We start from the raw sequence: 22,957 nt of genomic DNA on the forward strand, positions 1-22,957 counted from the left end.
AATAATTTATAACATGGATTCAGTGGAGATGTGTTTTTGGCCAAGAATCACCCACCCAGCAGTCTAAGAACAAGTTTCTCACTCACCTGAACTGTTAGTTATTTCACTTCACTGCATTTCACTTGTTGCTTACCACCAAAAACAAGCCTAAAAATTAGTTTCCTACTCACCTAAACTGGTAGCTGTTTCACTTCACCACATTTCACATGCTGCTTAAACTCTAACATTATACTATTGTTCCTTGACTGACACTAAGACATCTGACAGCGACCAAGTTCTAATGCCATCTTGGAACAAACAATTGACTAAGTTCCATGTTGGCAATTGTGTAAGTGAAAATAGTGATTGCACATTGACCAGTGAGGCTTCATACAGGACCATAATGAGAGTATAAGCGAAAATGCAATCGTTTATTGAAAAAGGGCCTGACTTTTTACTCATTGTGTAAGCAATTCATTGCATACTGGTTCATCATAAAATGAGGGTCTGCTGTAGTACTTATTACCGATATTTATTGTCCTATTTGATGCTTACAGTACTGATGGCTTTTATACAATAGATCAGTTTCACATGTTTGTGATTGAAGATACATGGGCATTGTGAAATACGTGAGTATTTTTCATCAACAGGGGAAACTGCATGGAAGTTTCATGGAATTTTATACTGAGCTTTCGCATTTGATCATCGTGTCTTGTCAGAGCATTTAAAATTCTCTCTTCTTCTCTTGATATGTGTTACTAGGCAACACTAAAGAAACCTTTAAGGAAGCTTTTAGAGCATTATTTCAATATCATTTTCTTGTTGCAGATGGGTGCGTGTGTGGGATCAATGAATGCTCCTCTGTACCCACACTTTGAGTCTAGGCAGATGCTTGGCCCTGGTGGACCCTCAGTTTATATACAGCATGGTGAGTTATGACTTATAATATACTGGTACCATGTGTCAAATAATATGGAAGAACTTATAGTATGTCCTTATTATATCACTTTCTTTGTTGCTGTTTTGATTTCACACTAAATTATAGAAAAAAAATGTGTACAGTAATCCTTCGATTATCTGACATAATAGAGCCATCGGTATACCCTGTATCCGGATATGGACAAAATCCGGATGTGGAGCAATATCCTACCTACCTATACACTACCCATACCCAACCTATATATACAGTACCCCTCTTAATTGTGGCAGTGTTCCTCGGTCTTTCAGCTATTTAGACACCAAAACACACATGGGAATATCCAATATAATGCTAGACACTAGGAAAACAATACATAAAAAAAAAAAAAAAACAATGAATGGCAGACAGGCATGACAGGCGTCGCAACCCTCTAGCCTCCAGCTGGTGTACAGTTTAACAAATGTCAGATACTTCCTCCTCCTCCTCCTCCATCCACTGGAGCTGGGTGATGAGTGGGGACATGCGGTGAGGTGATGGAGGCCTACCCGCCCTAGGAGGCTCTGAAGACAGCCGCAAGCTCATGTCTGACGGCGACTCAACAGCTGTCGATGTGCTCAGTTGTGGGTCCGAGAGTGAAGACTAGAGATGGGACGGTAGTGGTGGGGAGAACGGGTTCACACGTGGGGGTGGCAGGCTTGAAAAAGGAATCGATCTTGGTCTGACGATAGGTGCTGTGATTTTGACAGAAGATTACAGTGCTCCTGACTGCCCACAGATCTATCGCCAGCTTCAGTGGCACCAACTTCCTGTCACAGTGCAGGTGCTCAGCATATTCGAGCACCTGCTCTGTGCTGGCATGTAGCCCACCAAGACAAGGGAGTGATGGAGTGGCAGGGTGCTCAGAGTCAGGGTCCTCGTCTTCATCCCTGTCGCTGTCCTCTGTTGGGCCCAGATAGACAGTAGCAGCAATCTCCATACCAGACAACATCTGATAACTAGGATTGCAGGTGTCATCGTCCAACCACTCCCTCACATCGTCGACATCCACATCCTCGCCTGCCGTATGTAGACGAAGGTGGAAGTTATCCTCGTCAAATCCCTCAAAGTCGTGAAAGGCCTCGCATCCCTGAAGGGGATGAGACCAACCACTATCGAGGGTTTTGACAGAGACTTCCTTCCAAGCATTCGCTCAGTTGAACATCACAAGATGAAAATTTTCCAGCGTGCGCTCCCCATGTGTATTGACCCCTTATTCATCCACTAGCACCATCATCACCTTGTTGAGGAACCTCTGATGGTACAGTTTTTTCACGTCCATGATAGCACCCTGGTCCATTGGTTGAATGAGGACAGTCGTATTAGGTGGCAGAAACATGCACCTGGTATGACCGTTAACAGCAACCACTTAGTTCTCAGACGGATGCACAGGGGTATTGTCGAGGATTAGGAGTGCCTTTGCCTGGTCGTGAGGTATGCCAAGTTCCTCTGACAACAGGTAACCTCCTTGACAGAGTTGTGGAACCAATCTCTGAGGATCTTATAGGTAAACCTGGCCTTCACAGTACAGTACCACGCAACAGGCAGGCTATCCATCAACCCACGGAGACAACGTGGCAGTTTTGAGCATCCAGCTAGAACAGGCTTGAGGTGGTGCATCCCGTTAGCATTGGTGTAGCACAAAACCAAAATGCACTGTTTGGACAACTTCTGACCAGGTACTGTGCAGTCTTCTCCCTTGCTTCTGCCAGGGTGTTTGTGGACAAGGAGTGGTAGAAGAGGCCAGTTTTGTCAGCATTGTACACTTGAACGAGAGCAAGGTCCTCGTTCTCGATCAGGCGCTGCACTTTCTGGCGAAACAGCTCAACATCTTCCGCTTACGTGTCCAAAGCCTCGCCATATGTCTTTCGGGCAGTAAGTCCACATCAGAATTTGAACCAGAAGAGCCAACCTTCAGATGCCTTGAAATTGTGCTTATTGTGTAGATGTGCAAACTTCTCAGCTGCCATCTTCAACTCGGTCCCAAATACATCCATGCCGGCACCCCATTGTTGACAGAATCAAACCCAAGTCGACTGGTCAGTGGCACCGTGGTGGGGCTGAAACATCACCTTCCTCTCGCCCTTCTGAGTGGTATCGCCGTAGTCATGTCCATATTGAGTCAGCTTGGCATGTGATGTCTTGATATCAAACAAGGTTGAACAGGCCAGATCGTATTCCCGCAGAATGTATCAAGTGGTCCAGCCCGCGTCAACCTTGCTCAGTATCTCACGTTTCTTCTCTAGAGTCAAAATCATCCTCTTTTGTTTCTCGGGTTGTGGTGGGGCCATCATCACAAATGAGAATGCCACAGAGGAAAATCAAGGCCTGAAGAAGGTAGGGAACCACCACAAATGCAACAGTGGAAGCTGCCATGGTTACAGCTCAACCAAGCACGTCCACACTGGCAAGGGACAAAGGCAGACGCTGAGGTGCAGTACCACCACGTGAACACAGTGCTGCCATGTCTCTATCCATGCTTGGTTATGAGCACACAAGTAAAAAACACCAAACTGACTTACGAGTGCAAGGGTCAATTTCGCTTGGCCAGGCAAATGTTGTCACATGGCAGTAACACTGGATCCCCATACATCATGGCCTTGGGCAGTGTTCGAGTAATCTGGTCGGCCAGGCGACTTTGACCATTCAGTTAGGAGGCAGACAGCCATTTTGGCTCAGCGTGTGGGTTAGGGTCAGTATTACGTGCACATGGCTGGTATTATCTGAATGATCCAGGCGGCTGGGGGACTTTGACTGTTTGGTGAGGAGGCGGATGGCCATTTTTGCTCAGCTGGTGGGTTAGGGTCTGTATTACTTGCACGCTGCTGGTAGCATCCAAGTGATCTGGGCTGCTGAAGGACTTTGACCATTCAGTGAGGAGGTGGACAGCCATTTTTGCTTAACTGGTGGGTTAGGGTCTGTATGATTCGGATGGCTGGGGACTTTGACCATTTGGTGAGGAGATGGATGGCCATTTTTGCTCAGCTGGTGAGTTAGGGTCTATTACCCATGCTTGGCCAGAGGGGCCGGCTGGCCGCCCAACTGGCGATGTCGGAAATTTTATGTTCTAATAGGGACAAAAAAATCTGGATATGGAAATAATAGAGTCAAGGCCTAACATTCGGATAGGGAGCATGTCCGGGTACAGAGTGTCTGGATAATCGAGTGATTACTGTTACAATTCTGTATCTTATATAAACTCATTTTCCACTTTCTTCTAGTTTACAGTGAGAGTTTTCTGAAAAAATATATATTTTGGAACATTCTTAACATATAGTGGGGACTGCCTGTACCTTAAGCTAGTACTTTTTATTTAGAAAAGCTTGAAGAGTGTGTAATTTTTTATTCAGATATGGAGTGCTTTACAGTTATTCAGGTATGGGGTGCTTTATGTTTAATGTCATATATTAGTACATCCATCAGCTCTTTTGAGTATTTTATGTTAGTAGTTTTATTTTACCAATTTTCAGAAGCATGAATATGTTTTTGTGTTATGAAACTTACTGATACTCTTTTGGATCTTATTATTGAACCCTGTCTCATTTCAAGCTGTTGAATGCACCACAGATGATACAGTGTACACTTAACACTTATCATTATTTTTCATCAAGTGAAATTTGTAATCTTTGTATTCCTTTAAGTGTGTGTACCATTTCATGTGACCATTTACAGTTTTGCTTATTTTCATACATTTGATAACTCCAGAGGTAATTCATGTATGTATGCCTTACTTCACTAGGCACTTTCTTGATAGTTTCTCTTACTCTCCTGGTGTCCTCTTCTTGCTTTTGAATTCTGCTTACCCCTATGTAAATGATGGAAAATTATATAGGATGATAATGAATGATCATGATGAGGTGGTATGAATGAAAGTGAACAGTAATGTCCAAGATTTATTGTAGTCAAGAGAAGGTGACTCAGTGCTTAAAATGCAGGCAAGTGGAGAAACATCCTGGTTTGAGGAGGATGTTGACAATTCTTGATACATCAGTAGATAAGTGAAACAAATGTGTAAAAGAAGCGGAAGATAGACCGCATAAAGAAAGCAAAGTGACAAGTAATATAAAAACCTTGATACAGAAGATAAAACTGCCCTTGTAGGTTGTTAGAAGATAACTTGAGGTAATGTTAGTATGTATGTTATTGTTTCATTTATAGACTCCAGCATGCTTGCGTGCATTGGCCCTGGTCACCTACAGGCAACTCTTAATGTTGTGCAGTGTCTACCAGCCTCCTGTTCACTCCCTTATCCCTGAGGCTGCCCTGTATTACCTCATCTCAAGTCTTTTTCAGTCTTCCTTTTGCAGCTCCACCATCAATATTCATACCTCTCACCTCATGCACTCATCTGTCATCTTCCATCATCTCCACACATCCAAACCATCTCAATATACCTCTTCTCATTACATCATTAATATATTCAAGTCCTGATCTTCCCTTCAACTCTTCATTCACAGTCCTAACTGCACCAGGCCTTTCAGTCAAGTATGCACCACACATTCATATAGTCATTCCCATTTCTGTACATTTGATTGTACAAATCTCCTCAGTTACTGCCCAAGTCTCACTGCCCTACAGTATTACACTCCTGACACATGCTGCATGTGTGGATCCCTTAGAATAGAGGGAGAACCCTCTCAGTGTCAGGAGAGGCAGCAGCTCACTAAACTTCTTCCAACCACTCCTTATCTTTGCTACTGAGCTAGCTCGAGCCCCACTTCTTGCACATATTATGTCCCCCAAATAAAATAATTCCTTCACGCACTCAGGAGACTCTCCAGCAATATTAATAATTTCCCATCTTTCTCCGTCTGTATGCTCTTGTTTACATACTACGCACTCAAAAATCACATTACTTATGGCATGCCCAAAATCAGTAATACTTTTCAGCCTACTTCTAATACCACTACATTTTATATGCACCCACTTATCACAAACACTGCACAAAATGGAGTTACTTTGCACACCCTTGTGGCAACCTACATTCAGACACACTCTGCCATGACAGTTCTGCCACCTTCCCTAGGTATCATCACTTGTTTTATCCACATTTTTCTCCATCTGTATGTTCTCCCGTATATACCACACACTCAGAAATCACTTAACTGTACACACTGCATAACCAGAATCAACATTACTATGCACCCTACTTCTAATACCACTGCATTTCATATGCACCTACTTATCACAACCACTGTGCAAAATGGAGTTACTTTGCACACCCTTGTGGCAGCCTACATTCGGACACACTCCTTTTGCTATATACAGTTCTGCCATCTGCCCTAGGTACAGTATCATCACTTTTTTTTATCCATGTTTACTCCCAAACTTTTGTACCCCATTCTTTCTCTCCATTTCCTAACTCTTGTATTGCATTGATATAAATTACAGGTATGACACGAATGCAGAAAATTAGGAGAGAGTAATGGTAATTTACTTATCAGCATTATCTTTTCCAGTATAACTAAATTTTTTTCTGTTTCAAAATGATATACAGAATATAGTAACAAGAAAATCACAAATACTGTACTTTTAACAGTAATGTTGATATGGACATTGCATTCATTCACACATATTCAAGCATTAAATACATTAGTTCCTTCCCACTGGTTATGCTGTGCACATTTACCTCCGTCAGTGTTAATTCTGTGATTCCAGCTGGGTAGGGTCCTATTAAGTAACAGTAAAGGTGGAGCCTACCTAATCTGTCTTCGGAGTTGTATCGTGCCAGATAATTTGCATCCATAATGTTTATACAGTATATACCTCATTTCCTGACACTCACTTACCATACCGGGCCATCTGTTATATGGCATTTTATACCTTCGTGCATCATAGTGCTTTCTTTCATTTTATATTTTTCATCATCCTGGTGATTTCTGTCTCATTATGTCTATGGCCTCTAAGCTTTCTTCATTTTTTTCATCAGTTGATTTTCATATGAGGGAGGGGGTAGTGAGTTGGGGGGAGGGTAGTCAAATGGTGGGTGACAGAGCGACTTGGAGGCGTTTTGTCTGTGGCCACCCTTTGCGGGAATAGATAGATAGATTTTCATACTTCATGTCTGTCTCACTTTCTTATGTTCACCAATGATGAAACTGCCTATAAATATTCACAAAGAGGCCCATTCTCTCCCTTCTTGCTCAGGAGTTCATATGCAGATGTCTTACACCTATTCAGTTACATGAGTACAGAACCCACACTTCCTGCAGTCCTTTTCCTACTTCTTTGCTTAGTTTTCTGTTCTCTGTCTGGGTCTTCATAGCAGCAGTGTCTAAGACATTGCTTTTTATATCCTTTTTTATATGGCACTTACTGTGTAGATTAAGTAGGGGAAGAAATTTATTAGGGATGTATATGAAAGATGTGGCATAAGAGGGTTGATGAACCAAGGGGTAACAGTAATAATGAGGCTACTTGGATAAAAATATGGATATGAATGGTATAAAAAGATAGATATAATGAAGTTGTATTTAGGAGCAGAGATGACTGGCTGTTATGAAGATGGCATAATATGATAAATGACTTCAGAGATTTGAGGTGTAGAAACACTGACGGAAAATAATGAAATAGAAATAGCTTATTAATTTAAAGCATTTAACAAAGATTGCACCCTTTTTAACTCGAGGACTACAGAATGGCTCTTCACCACACATGATTGTGCAGCAGATTGTTGTGGAAGGTGTAGGATATGGGATGGAGCTCTGAATTTTGAAAGGTTGAATAAATACATGTATAGCCCTCCACTGGGTAGTCAGTTGATATAATCTCAGATGCCTTGTTCCTTCCTTGGAGCCTCTGAGGGGATCCCTGTGGCTTTCCATACATTGTTTTCCACAATGCATTGTTGTACTCTTTTCTTCCACGGCCCTGTATTTTGTTTCATTATTTGAAGATTCAGCCAACCAGATGTCTTCTAAACGATGTAAGATGATGATAGGGAGCTATAGTGGCTCAGTGATGCTACACTCATCTTGCAGTGCACATGTGCCTTAAGTTCAGTATAGAGTTTGAAACTCAAGCTTTGGTGGACAATTTCAATGAACATATGGTTGCATATATTCAGATCCTGTCCATACTGATGATATATAAAGGCTGTCACACACAAACATAGGCATTACAACACACTGACTTTCACATCTCTATCACAGCAGACATCCCTGTCTCATATCTACTTTGCCATAATGGCAAAGGATTAATTCTGGCTTTCACTTTCCCCTTCTCCAAAGAGAGGCTCCTGTCCTTCAGTGAATCTTGTATGGCGTATAATATAACAGTTGCAGATGATAATTTAAAAAATAAGAAAATATTCATTATCTGCTTTTTTTTTTTTTTTTCCAACTCTTGTTCTGCTTGAAAAATGATTTAATAAAATTTTAAATTTGTGTTCATATTTTTTAGCACACACACATACTGTATACATGTGTGTTTATGTGTGTACAAATAATCTGGGTACACTAGTCATCCCACTTCACTTTATGAAGATGTCATAAGATATTTTGGATTGTACAGTGTGCATGACAGAATGATTGCATGATAAATAGATGTATTGGCTTTAGTTAGAGATAGTTACTTGAGAGGGATACTATTGTTTTATGGACTGGTAGGAAGTACAGTAACTTAAATAAGCGCAAAACTAAAAAGTATCATATTGTACAGAGTATAGGAACTTTCACTGTTCTGAAAAACTAAGATTAAAATCGGTTCATAGCATTACAGAGCCAAAGTGTGGATAGATACCCAGTACCCCTCTGTGCAGTATATAAAAGTACTGTACTCAAATTGTGCATGGATTTAAGTGCAGTAATTTTTAAGAAGTTTTCTGATATGTCAGCATGATAAAGGTAACAGTGATATTGGGTGTTTTATGTATGAAGTCTCTCTCTCTCTCTCTCTCTCTCTCTCAAGCACTGATCTTTTGTAGAGCTTGCATATTTGAAATTTTATACTGAACTTCAAAAGTTTTTATCTATGTCTTTATATTTGTTGGCATAATTTTCTCATTGCTTGTGAGCTTAGTGCATGGCAGTTCTTCTGGTAGTAAAAGGTGCGTGCTCTCCTTGCAGATAGTGTAGGTGACTACAACTCTGGGACTTGCTCTGTCTTTGGTGGGCTAGGTGCGACCTTTGACCCGTCTGGTGCGTATGGGTCGTGCCATGGCTTCCCCTCAGCCAACGTGGTGCCCCCTCCACCCCAGGTCGGGCCTCAGGTGGCCCCCTCACAGCCAACCCCACCTGAGGCCTACAACTCCCTCTCCAAGTTTGCCAACACCACCACCAGTCTGGTGTCTCCTTCCTTCCCTTACTCTGGTGGTGTCTCTCCCACAGCCACAGCCGCTGTCCCCACTGTCAACTGCTCTTACCCTCAGAACAACTTCTGCATGACTGCAGTGCATGACAGCACAAATGGCACTGTGTTTGGGCAGTACCATGATTCTAGTGCTGTGACACAGAACTTATTTAAAGCTACTGTGAATGAATGCAGTGATTTCCAGCCTAATTTTGAGGCCCTCTCCTCTTCTGCTTCTGCAGACAAGGCTGACAGGTACATCCCAGCTCCAGCTCTTGTTGGTCAAGGCAAGGAGATGTGTGGTGGGGAATACACAACAGAGACTTCAGTGTCTAGCCAGAGCCAGTGCCCTGGGGTTATTGAGGACAGCTACAAAGTAACAGAGGGTGGCTCTTCCTCTTCCTGTTCCTCATCACCAAACCACACCACTGATAACACCTCAGAGCTTCGCCTTCCTCAACTCCCTACATCCTCTGCTCCCCCACCACCTCTCAGTTATGACCATGGCACCCCAGGGAAGGATACACCTGGCACTGAAGATCCTACAGAAGCAGCAGAAAACCTAGGTGAAATTGTTAAAAAATCTATGGTGGAAACGGTGTCGGCTTAAGGATGTGTGCAGTGTTAGAGAAGTCAGAAACAGAGCACTTGCTTGAAACAAAGGCACTGAGCAGACAAACTTGCTTTAACTACTACACTAATCTTTTTAGTAAAAAAAATATATTTGCTGTACATTGAAATTTTTATAATTTTATTTTAAAATATTGTAGTAATAACAGGGGTTATTCATTCAAGAATACTGTCACATTTTTTAGGCTGCTAACAATAGAGGCATTTTTAATGTAAAAAAATTATATGTCCCATATTATTAACTTTAGTATATAGTATTTGGAAGTTCATCCTGCTGGGTTAAATGGAAGTCTTCAGTACATTCACAGGGTTCGAAATGACATGCTCTGATTTGGATAATTCTGCTTCATATGGTAGTAGATATATTCTAAAGTAAATACTGTATATATTTTCCTATCATATTTTTGAAAAGAGGATGCTTAGTCAACATCAATCTGTTAAGACTAGGCTGTCAAAAATATTAATGCTTTATATGTTAGAACCACACAGCTATAGCCAAATGTTATGGCAGTTAGTTGTCCCAGCAAATGGCATTGTTTGTATTTTTTGGAATTAGCCTTAACTAACAGTGATTTGACATTTTGTAATACAACTCCCATGGTAAGGAATACATCCAAAGTAACTACTGTTGTAAATAGCAAAATATAAGATTGGTGATTTAAAAGTGCTCAGATTAATACAGCTGTAACAAATAGGAAATGGGAGACACATCAGTCAGTACAGACTGGGAACTCAAAACAGTTAGTACTTATTGATTAGTACTTATAAAAACAATAATTTAATTAATTTATAGATAATAATAATCTGCCCAAGGAAGTGATAATACCATATGCAGTTTAACCAATCACACTGTGAATAGATTGAAAGTGCTTCTTGCCTCAGTTCAGAGCAGCTCTGTTTCCACTCTGTCAAGCCTTTCTGATATCTGGTCATGGCAAAACACTCCCAGCTTTATGTTGGTGCTTTAAGAGACTTAGTAGTCAAGTATTGTATTTATCCCTATCGGCCCAGGGACTTTTTTTTTTTTTTTAATAAGATGGTTTTATTCAGCTTAGGAGACATTTTTTGCACTGGAGGGTTTAAATGTAAGCCTTCAGTAATGCCTTCATTATGAGTGGTCTTTCCTGGGCTGAATAAAATAATCAGGAATTAACCAGAATAAACAACAGCATGTCACTGGAGTGAAGTGGTTAAGAATATTTGGGGCAGTTTTTATGATGACTTCACCGGAATAGTTTCGAGCCAACCCTGTCTTCATTCCCACTGTATATTACTCCACCCCATCATACTCGCCTGAAGTTTCTTTGCACTTGATTTTCGTCTGGGCAGTGACATAAATCTTTTCAACCTGATGACATTTTTCTTTTTTTAATTCTTGCTATCTCCAGATGATTGTATGTAGCTTAGGAGAGACTTTGCAATGGAGAGGTCATTTAACCCCATCACCATAAGAGGTCTCACCTAAATTGCATCGGATCATCTGCCTAGTTGGCAGAATGTCATGAAATATATGTCATAGGTATGAATTGGTGAACTAATTTAATGTTGAGGGCCCTGAATTTTACCAGATTTTGGCCTGAGATAAACAAGAAACCATTCGAATGAGTTACTAATCATATTTTTTACAGATATGCCTTGTTGGTTTTATTTTTCACTCTGGTATTGTGAATAAGTTACAGTCCCTGTTAAGCAGGAACCTACAGTATAATCAGCTGAGCTTAGAGCACGAGATTTGAGTGGAGTCCAGTTCCGAATACAGCAAGCCCTCATTAAGATTTGCCTCTTTTTTGAGGTTCTTTTTTGCAAGTTCACAATGAATTACCTTACAGAACAGTAATAGTAGTTGTAGCCTGTGGTTTGTCTTAATATGAATCCAGTGGACTGCATGCTGAAGTTCCCCTTTCCTTCAGTCCACCAGCGTCCGTTTGAAGGTTAGGGAAGTAGCTGTGGGTCGTTTGAAAAATTAGGCAATTGAGACATCCAGTTATATTGGTGCCCCCACATGAAGGCATCCCTCTCCAGCACTTTCCTTATAAAAAAGAGTGCTTATTAAAATTCCACTTCAGCTCATGAAGCTGAATATACAGTTTCTCCCAGTTTACGTGCTGAAGAGGGATGCCTTTTATGGTAACACTAATATGTCTGGGTCCTTGAACTGGTACACAAACATCCATTCCCTCCCTGTCATGTTCAGCCTGCAGTCCACTGGGTTCGCATTCAGATAAGCCTGGGGTTGCAGCTGCTACTACTACCTCTCCCAGTTTACCATAACAATTGTAAGGAGAAAATTGTGATATTTTGGAACACATCCTCCTCTTATAACGAGGATGGCCTATATTAACTGTTTGAAGACCCCTGACCTCTGTTTCTGTAATACTGCTGGTGATTTGTTTTTTATTCACATAATTGTTTTCAAAAGTTTTAATTATTTTTATACAGTATTGTTATGAAAAAAGTGCTCAAGACATGTACATATTACAATTTTTAATTTTAGCAATACAGTACAGGGTCCTCCAATGGAGTGAAAATTTCCCAGCTGCATTTGTTTGCTTTTATATGTTGAGAAATTACTATCTAGGTAATAGATTTCTTTTCAACTTATATTTATACGTTTGTATGATTGTATTTATCTTTCAGTTGTCTTTATATAAATCTTATAACAGTACTGTACATTATTTTCTCTCTCATGGAACGAGTGATGAAACTTGAACAATGATAAAAATGTTTATAGTGTACAGGCATTTAATGTCTAGTGTATATTAAGCTCTTCTCAGAAAGTGAGATTTTTTATGTGAAATAATTTTTAAAAGTATATTGTTTAACATTTGTGTTTAACTTATATTTCCTCTCTTATCTAACCTTCCTTTTTTCAAATCTAATAAAGTACAATACTGTACTTTTAAAATTTGGTTACCTTTCAGATAATAAGCTACCGTACGTGATAAGTCAGAAGAAGAGATGAGTTGACAGCTTCTGAACATGTTTGACTGTAATTATTAGAACTGTAGCACACTCCCATATTTATTTTTGAAATTACTACAGGATGCACTTTTGATGGACCTCCATTTTTGTATCAATATTATTTTTACAGTATAATTGTTATTATCATGTGGCAGGTGGAGGTGCTCACCATCCACACACTCAATGTAGTGCTACTCTTGGGTGCCTGACCTTTCCTTTCTTCCGTCATTCTTTCCTTCCTTCCTCTTTTGTCTTTTTTCCCTTCCTTCTTTCCTCTTTCTTCTGTCTATGGGTGACTCTACACTGAGTGACAAGTCAAATGGTTTCCTGTACACCAGGAAACCATTTACTGCACTGGGTGGTAACCATATAACCAAATTATGGCACCTAGTGGTTTAGTAGATAATTAAGGCACTCTAGTCGGATTGAGCCGGTGGAGGTTTATATCCAAGGGATGGTTGGGGTTCATTGCTCACATAATGTCACTCAGGGATGAGTGAGGCTGGTCATTTCCATCTTAATGTCAGGACCAACTTGCCAAGTTCCAGGCTTCTATGTTCCTCTGGGACAACACTGGATTAGATGATAAATGAATGAATGAAATTATTATTATTATTTTTTTAACAGTGTTACAAAAATCTAGTTAAGAATTAGACCATTGTTTTCAGGATGATTGATTTCCTGTGGAAGATAAAAAAAAAAAATATGTTGAAAATACTAAACATAATTCATCACTTGTTCAGCTCTGAGTTTCACAAACTTTTCACCCAAGAATGATAGTTTTCAAATATGAAAAGATGTGAAATTTTATCTGTCTATAACCAGACACTTTAATTCTGGAAAGGGTGCCCCCATGTCACCCTGTCCATTATCATCAGGATACCCTTCCTCCAGTTTCCACCATTCATTCATATGCAGTGGGCCCGCCATTTATGCATCTTTTGTTTGCGCTATTCACCTTTTACACAGTAACCCCAGATATTGCACATTCAGCATTTACTCAGTAAATGTTCACAGTGTACGTGGCTACACAGGCTGCAATTCAAAATACTGTACCCACTCGATGAGATAGCAGTTACAGGACACCGTCGTCATGAACCGGGCATATGCACACACCACTCTTGGCATCCTTCTCCAACCCTTCAAGCTTTGACCTGTGAGTGCTGTAGAATCACGTACAATCGCAGTGTAAGAAGTGAACCACAATGCTGCCCAAGGAACAGAAAAACTCTCAGTATACGAAAATGGGCAGATGGATGTTGCTAAGTTTTGAAAGAACAGGACACACCGAAGTGGTTAGACAATGACGAATGTGTTGTGGACATAGCCAGTGTGTGCAAAGTGAATGAGACAATTATTAGAACTGTGCACTTGAGTAGAGATAAAGTGGAGCAGGCTATTCAGCTGGGTGGCGTGCAAGATGTGGTAAAATAGCCGTGTGGCAAATCCAGTGGTAATAAAAACTGAGAAGATTGTGATGAAATACGTGTGCGCTCAGAGAGGCGGGAATGCCCAGACACTGGTACAACAGTATAAGAGAAAAGGTGAGAGAAAGTTATGCTGAAGTTACACTTGTGATGAACATTAACAACGCACCACCTTTTAATGCATGTAAAGGCTGTTGTTGGAACTCTAGTGCAAGGAAATAACTGAGGCATGCTTGTGTATAAGGCAAGATGGAGAGTGTAGACTGTGAAGCTCTAGAGGCATATCCAGCAGAGTTTAGGAAACTTGCAGAGGTCGGTGGTTATGGAATATCACAAATATTTAACCGATGAGAGGGGCCTTTCCTGGAACAACCCCTCTACAACCTAATGAAGGACAAGAAGTCAGTCAGATGATAAAAGACATCCAGGGATTGGCTTACATTTGTGTTGTGTGTCAATGCAAATGGGGATTCCATGCGGAACCGCTTGTGATCCATGGAGCGACGGGTCCCAGAGCACTAAAAAAAACAAGAATGTAGAGTGGTTGGACATTCACTGGGAGGCCAACTGTAAGGGGTGGGCAACTTCCTCCATTATAACCAACAGGTTTGACAATATCCTTGTGAAGACAGCAGAAAAATACTGTCAAGAAAACATCTGTCATTTAAAACTATTTTAGCATTCAGCATTTGCCCAGGCCACCCAGCTTATCTCAAGGACCACCTCCCTGCAGCCCAAATAGGCTTCTTGCCATCCAACACCACAAGTTTGATACAAGCATTGGACCAGAAAATGATAAGATAATTTTAAAGTTTCTTTTATGGTGCTGCATACAAGGCCATTTGTATAGCTACAGACTGTGGGGTGGACTTGGCTGGAGAGGACTTAAGTGTTATGCAAAAGGAAGTTGTAAACACAAGCACTAAGAAACTAAAGCAGTTTCGGAAGGGATATAGCTTGGAAGATTGTGTTATTAATTCTTTTTAACCTGGCGGAGGGTGACTTCTGAAATAATGAAGCATGGATGAAGTTGTTTCCATACGTGTACCCAGTTACCTCACAACACACGCTTTCACACGCTGCAAGAGGTAGCAGAGGTGGCATGTCATATCCCAGGAGAAGATTCTGGGGACAGCAAGAGGGATGATATCTTGAAACGTGTCAGCTCTGTGGCTAGACAACATCAGGCAGGAGTTGAAGGGAGGAGAGTGGCAACATGAGGAATGTAGAACAACAAGAGGAAGCTCTATCAGAAAACATCTCACCAGACTGTCCCACATGGAAGCATCTTAGCCTCGTTCTTGAGTCAGCTGACAAATTTAAGGATTCTTATCCATCTTGATCTCCCAACTGATAGGTTGTATGAAATTTAAGTCGACATTGACAAGACTGAAGCCAGTCAGAAGTTGTTAATTAAGAAGATAAACAAAGCATCTCACCTGAAAATCACCTGCTACATGACTCAGCTGCACCACCTCAGCCACCTCTGCTCCTTTCTCACCACAGCTCAGAACATCTACACTAAACTCTGCACTGCACATACCTGACGAAGGAGGAAGGTTTTAGGAGGGCTTTGATGGCCAGCCTCAGTCTTCAAGGGGTAGAGGCACCCCCACCTCCAGCCCCTCATTCTAGGATCCCCCCCTCCCAGTATAACTTAATCATCTATGTTACAGTCTCATGGTGAGTGTAAATTCCACTATAACTGTCATGATTTTTGTACAATAAATATATAATATTCCTACTGATGATCACTGAGTGTGTATGAATGTGTTTGGTGGTGGTTCAGCTTTCAGTGGGGCCAAAATAGGGACTATGTAAATATTTTCAAGATCTCCCATTAGCTGATTATAAAGGGTCTTGTGGCACCATTTATGTGATTGTCATTTATGCGGCTTGTCTACCACTCCGATTAACCACATAAACAGCAGGCCCACTGAACCTCCACTTCATCCCACAACTTCACCCTTGATCTTTGTCTCCACCCTACTCATATATACCCTCATAGGCACTGTCTCATTTTCCATTCTTTCCACATAGCCAAACCATCTCAGGGTACTTTTCCTAACAATATCCAGGACATCACATCAGCATCACAACACTCCTGAACTTCCTCATTGGTCTGTCTGACTCTCTGGTTAACTTTAAATGCTCCTCTGAGATAACTCAAAAATCTAGTTTTTAATATTTTCAAAGAAAACAGAATGTGAAATACTGGCCACATTTGAGTATGGCTACCGGAAGAAATAGTGAATAATTTTTTGCGGTGTAGAACTACTTGCAGTCTCTATGAGGAGTTAACTATTTCCCCCCATATGTATAACTAAATACTGTATGGTAGAGGCTGACATGCACTATTGGAAAAACGAATTACCAGATGTTTTTAAAAATATATTTTTGTTCTCAGCACTGTCAGCCACATCTGGAGCTTCATGGAACAAAAATTCCCTGATATGTCCCTCATGACTGGATGCCACAAAGATGTATGGATCGAACTTAGTAAAGTTAAGTTAAGGGTGGGGGAAATGCCATGAGGTGCTTAATCACGGTGTTCATCTCCATTACATACACCATTGAACCTGTGGTGAGTTATTCACCCAGTAGTCTGAGATACAAGGCCACTCCACCATCCAAGTTACCACATGTAAACGTGGTAACCTAGAGGTAACTCCTCTAGGTTTTACCATAGTTTCTCATTTTACCTACCAACCCACAAAGGGTGGATGGACATCTGAGTTGAATGACACCAGCTGCCTGCGCTTAGATCCCTGGCACTAACGGGCTGGCAGCTTCACAGTCAACGACGCTAACCACTCAGCCACTGTGGCTAAACTATTTGTGGTTACAATTAATCGTATTATATATATATATATATATATATATATATATATATATATATATATATATATATATATATATATATATATATATATATATATATATATATATATATATATATGTGTGTGTGTGTGTGTGTGTGTACAGAAATAGAGTACAGGTGTACCCTGATATACGATACCCCTGGATGCATTACCCTGGCTTAACGATGGGGGTACAAATACCACCATACTCCGCTAGATGATGGCCGCGCCCTGGTTTAACGATGGGCCCTCTGATGTCGTGTCCACAGGTGATAGGCCGAAATTTTGAATCACGTGCATTCCTGCAGCCAGCTGAGCCCACCAGCCTCCCAGGATGCGCAGAAACGCTTGCACAGCCCCACAGTCGTCGCTTACCTTGCGCGCACCCATATTGTTCTTCTCACACTGGCCATCTCGGAGTGAGGAACTCTCTTACGCCTACCCACCACGCATTCTGTTGCATCACCGACATTACGCAAGCCACTGGTGTAGTGCACTGTAACTGAGTAAGAACAGTGCCATGAGTAGGGCAGTGATAGTTATCATGTGTGGAGTGCGATTTTGTGTGATTTTTGGCCTAAATAAATGTGATCGTGTCTGGTAAGGGTGCTGCATGTGGTGGAGCTAGTGGTGGTGCTAGTGGAGGCCTTAGTTGGGGTGGTAATTGGCCTGCTAGTGTTAGTGCTGGTGATGTTCCCGCAAAGCGTGTGCATAAAACTGTCTCTAGAAGTCAAATTAGATATTCTTAAGTGCCACGAAAACGGCGAGGGTGCATGTGCTATCGCCTTGGCTCTCCACCTGGCCCAGTCGACTGTTTCCACCATCATCAAGAAGGGGGAGGCCATTAAGGCTGCTGCTGGGGAGGTTGCAACATCCACCTCCCGTATCACCTACCAGAGAGGGCCTACGATGGAGGAGCTGGAGCAGATGCTCTGCACGCGGGTGGAGGACCAGAACAGGAGGAAGGCGCCCATGGGTCAGGCAATTATTTGCACCAAGGCTCTCTCTCACTATGGGACAAAATCAAGGTGAGGCGGGATCTTGATGCTAGCGAGACTTTTAAGGGTGGTTTGACCGCTTCAAGAGGCGTGCGAATCTCCACCACATGAAGATGTACGGTGAGGTGGCGAGTGTGGATACAGTGGCAGTGGCAGCATTTCCTGACGAGTTGAAACGCATCATCGCAGATGGTGGCTACAGTGCAAAGCAGGTCTTGAATTTTGATGAGACTGGGCTCTTTTGGAAGAATATGTCCTCAAAGACTTTCCTTGCATCCAAGGAAAAGTCTACGACAGGTTCAAGGCCTTGAAGGACCAGCTTATACTGCTACTGGGGGGCAACGCCGAGGGCGACATCAAGTTAAAGCCGCTCCTTGTCTACCACTTCGAGAACTCCAGGGCTCTGATGGGGTGTGTGAAAGAAAATCTTGGGGTGATTTGGAAGTCCAACAAGAAGGCCTGGCTGACTTCGACATCTGTTTGTCATATTTCCACTCTACCTCTCTCATGTCCTCGAGAGGTATGCCTCCAGGGAGAATCTGGCGAACAGATTTCTCGTAGGTGGGGGCACTCACCATCCACTCACTTGATGCGGTGCTGCTCTCAGGTGTCTGTCCTTTCCTTTCCTCCATCTTTCTTTCCTTCCATCCCCTTCTATCTTTCATTCCTTCATTCTTTCCTCGTCCTTCTTCCTGTGTGTGACTTTACACTCCCTCTTCTGTCTTTCTTTCCTTCATTCTTTTCCTCTTCGTTCTGCCTTTGGGTGACTCTACGCTGAGTGACAAGCCGAATGGTTTCCTGTACACCAGGAAACTATTTACTATGCTGGGTGGTAACCATATTATCAGACTATGGCGCCTGGTGGTTTAGTGGGTAATTAAGTGCTACAATTGGATTGAGCCGGTGAAGGTTTATATCCAAGGGATGGTTAGGGTTTATTGCACACGTAGTCACTCAGGGATGAGTGAGGCTGGTCTTGTCTCATCTTAAATGTCAAGACCAACTTGCCTGACCCCGGGCTCCTACGCTCTTCATGGGGCAACTTAGGATTGGATGATTGATTTCTAGTGGTGGTAGACAACGCGCCTAGCCACCCTCCCACGATGAAGGAGTGGGCAAGCAACACTGAAGTGGTGTTCCTGCCCCCCAACACCACGTCGTTATTGCAACCCATGGACCAAGAGGTGATCGCTACTTTTAAAGCGTATTATCTCTGCTGCACTATGCAGCAGTTGGTGAGGGTCTGTGACAGCGACGATAAGATGACAGTGCAGAAGTTTTGGAAAGGCTACAATATACTGTACATTGTGCCATAAAGAACATCAGTGTTGCGTGATGGGAAATTAGCCAGCCCACCATGAACAGTGTGTGGCGGAAGTTATGGCCAGAGTGCGTACACTCCTTCGCCAACTTCCCCGAGGGCATGCAAGCTCCACCAGTACAGCGTGTACGGCAGGAAATTGTTGAACTGTTGCACGAGGCGGGCTTCGGGGAGGTTGACGAGGAGGAGATCCTGGAAAGCCACAGAGAGGAGCTCAACAATGTGGAGCTCCTCAACACGGAGATTCAGCAGGCGCACCAGGAGGCACAGGAGGAGGAGGTTGTCCCTGAAGTGCGAGCCCTCAATATTACAATTCTGAGGGAGATCATGACCAACCTGGACGAGATCATTGTGCTGATGCGCGCGCGCACACACACACACACACACACACACACACACACACACATATATATATATATATATATATATATGCGTATAAGTAGAAAAATGCCAACGGCCATGCCACGTTGAGTACACCGCTTCCCGTCCGATCAGCGAAGTTAAGCAACGTTGGGTCTGGTTAGTACTTGGATGGGTGACCGCCTGGGAACACCAGATGCTGTTGGCATCCCTACGTGTCAAGTGGGGTTGGTGGAGGATTAGTGCCCCTCCCTGTAAAAACAATTAACTCTAAGCCCTTGGCCACCCCGTTTGGGATACATGGCGTCTGGCAATGAATGACTGAATGTATAAGTAGACCCCTGCTATAACGGACTAAAGGGAGGAAGCCTTATTTGATTTGATAAAGCCAACAGCCTCATACATTTGTGTGAGGAGGGGATTGGTGATATCCAATACACTCTTGAGGCACAAAATGATCCACAGGTATACATGGCAAGTGATGGGAAGGGTGGGTGGTGAGCTGGATAAATGGAAGGCAATGATTGATTATGTGTGTGTGGATGAGAGAATGAGAAGGTATGTGCTGGATGCGAGAGCATACAGAGATTGGGAATGTGGACTCTCTGACCACCACTTGGTAGTGGTGAGAGTTGTCATACAAATGCTCTGGATGAATAGATGAAGAAAAGGGCAAGAGGAAGTCCATACAAAGAGGGTAGGGAAAAAAAAAAAAAAAGGTTGAATATAAGACAGATGAGGAGACACAATTAGGTAGATATGATTTGGAGCAGATGGGGGAGGTGGAAGGTGCATGCAAGGTATTCATAAAAGAAATTTGTGCAGCATGTGATGTGGTGTGTGGGGTGAAGAGATAACAAAAAGGGATGCAAGGAACAGCATGGTGCAATGCTGTGAGACAAGCGGTGGTGCAAAAGAACCATAGTGAGTGGATGGGAAGCAGAGGCATGGAGGAAACTGAGAGGTGGAATAGAGAGCTAGATGTAGAGAAGAGAGGTAAAAAGATTAGTAAGAGAGTGGATAAGGAGTTTGGAAAGAATTGGAGCGTAAAATAGAGGGAATGTAAGAAAATGTTCTGGAAGAAGGTCAAGAGAATAAGACAGGGTGATAAAGAGAGAGTTAGGAGAGTGAAAGATAATAATGGTAGATAGTAAGCAGATGGAGAGAACACTTTAAGGAATTTTTAAACACAGAGAATGAAAGTAATTCTACAGTGGCGTACCTGAGGGGGGCGGGGGGGAGCTGTTTGAAACTGCCACCCGGGCCCCCAATTGAGGGGGGGGCCCTCAAAAGCCTTAAAAAATTATAAGCTTTATATATATATATATATATATATATATATATATATATATATATATATATATATATATATATCCCGACAATCCCGGCTGAGATATTAGGTACGTTTTGAGAATGAGATATCTGACAACTTGTAGCCAAGCGGTAGGCCTAAACCTTTCGATACATTCGAGACACGTCTCACGGTCTCAGTCGTCACCTGACATTGAAACCGGTGGGTGCAACGCCGCCGGCTCTTGAAAATTGGCTTTTATAACACACAACAGTGCTGTCTACGACTAATTGTGAGTATAAATTATTGGAATTACTTTCTGTTGTGATAGTGTATATAAATATATATTTTTTGTTCTTGTAATTTTATAGAGTTGAGAGGATTACGGGACAATATTTAGAAGTTGCCATAACTAGTTTTTAATGACCAAAATACATTTTCCTGATGTGTTTTACAATATTATTAATGCTTTAATGGGTCTGATAATTGTTTTTGGTGCTGATGAGTTAGGTTTACCTTGGATTAGGTTAGGCTGGGTAGGGTGAGGTTAGGTGGGTTGCTGCATCGTAACATCAGCATCAAAAATAATTACCAGTTTCATTAATAACACTGTAAAACACACCAGAAAAATGTACTCTGGTAATTAAAAACCAGTAATGGCAAGGATTACGAACGTTAAACTGTTACAATATAAAGCTTGCCCACAGTTCTCTTACAGTATACCTATGGCAGGCCCCAGCTTTTGGAGGGTCCCCTATATTTAGATGTTGGATGGGGGCCCCGCAAAGAACCTAGTCCCCCGGGCCCCCAAATCTCTAGGTACGCCCCTGTAATTCTAGTATAAGCGGCGGGGCGAAAGAGGGAGATGAGAAGGAAGAGATGAATAGGATGGAAGTAGTGGAAACAGTGAAGAAAGTCAAAATGGAGAAAGCCTCAGGAATTGTTGGAGTGTGTGGTGAAATGCTGGAGCATTGAGGAGAGATAGCAGTAGAATGGATATGGAAGATGTGCAGATTGGCTTGGGAGGAAGGTTGAGTCCAAGAGGATTTGAAGTCGGGTATAATTATTCCCTTGCACAAAGGAAAACGGGGAAAAAGAAGTGTGTGGTATCAACTGGGGAGACATTAATTTTGTCTTCTTTGTGTAATAAGAAAAGCATATGGTAGGATACTTATTGACAGAGTTAAGGAAATAACAGAAGAATTAGTTGGAGAAAAACAGGGAGGTTTCAGGAAGAGAAGTTGTTGTGTAAATCAGATATTCATCCGAAGGTGTTTAGTGGAAAAGTTTCTCGAGAAGCGAAAGAAGTTGTTTGCTGCCTTCGTGGATTTGGAGGAAACATATAACAGAGTGGATAGACAAGGAATGTGGAAAATGCAACAATAACAAAAAAAAAAAAATCTGTGAATTAAATTGGAAGTGTTGAATGCTGTTAAAAGTATATGTGAGGGCGCTAGGGCTGCAGTGTGTGTGGATGGTGAACTGAGTGAATTTATCTGTCGGTATGTTGGATCGAGACAGGGATGTGGCATGTCTCCATGGTTGTTCAGTTTGTTTTTGGATGAAGTTATAAAAGAATACAAGGTAGGGCAGTGGATGTTGGAGCGGCCCTAATGAGACAGAGCACCATTTGTAAATTTCCTGTTCTGTTTTTTGCAGATGACACTGTATAGTTTAGTGAAGGCGAAGGGGAACTGCAAAGCTTGATGAATGAGTTTGGGAGAGTATGCAAGAGATTAAATCTAAAGGTGAATGTAGGGAAGAGTAGCCTACTGTAAAGTTGTAGTCCTCGAGAGAGGTGAAGTAACTGAATGCCCAGTGAGGACGGATATTGAGGAAGTGGAAAATGTGAGTGCATTTAAGTACTTGGGTAATGTGATGAGTA

The 22,957-nt window shown here is 42.0% G+C and overlaps 1 protein-coding gene and 1 non-coding gene across 2 annotated transcripts in view; both read left to right on the forward strand.

Moving 5' to 3' along the window:
* Axud1 (AXIN1 up-regulated 1) overlaps positions 1-10,905 on the forward strand; it is a 245,617-nt gene extending 234,712 nt beyond the window's left edge. Inside the window, exons 7-8 of the mRNA XM_080268804.1 lie at positions 808-907; positions 9,001-10,905. Coding sequence (XP_080124930.1) covers positions 808-907; positions 9,001-9,833 — 933 coding nt within the window. The 3' untranslated portion in view covers positions 9,834-10,905. The remainder of the gene's footprint in view (positions 1-807; positions 908-9,000) is intronic.
* Positions 10,906-19,870: 8,965 nt separating this feature from the next.
* Positions 19,871-19,989, forward strand: LOC145395092 (5S ribosomal RNA). The gene has a single exon (XR_013896525.1). It is a non-coding gene; the product is annotated as a 5S ribosomal RNA (ribosomal RNA).
* The last annotated feature ends 2,968 nt before the right edge of the window (positions 19,990-22,957 follow it).

The sequence above is a fragment of the Coenobita brevimanus genome, chromosome 29 (assembly GCF_032717465.1).
Source record: "Coenobita brevimanus isolate Jiangsu-jjx chromosome 29, ASM3271746v2, whole genome shotgun sequence".
Classification (NCBI taxonomy): domain Eukaryota; kingdom Metazoa; phylum Arthropoda; class Malacostraca; order Decapoda; family Coenobitidae; genus Coenobita; species Coenobita brevimanus.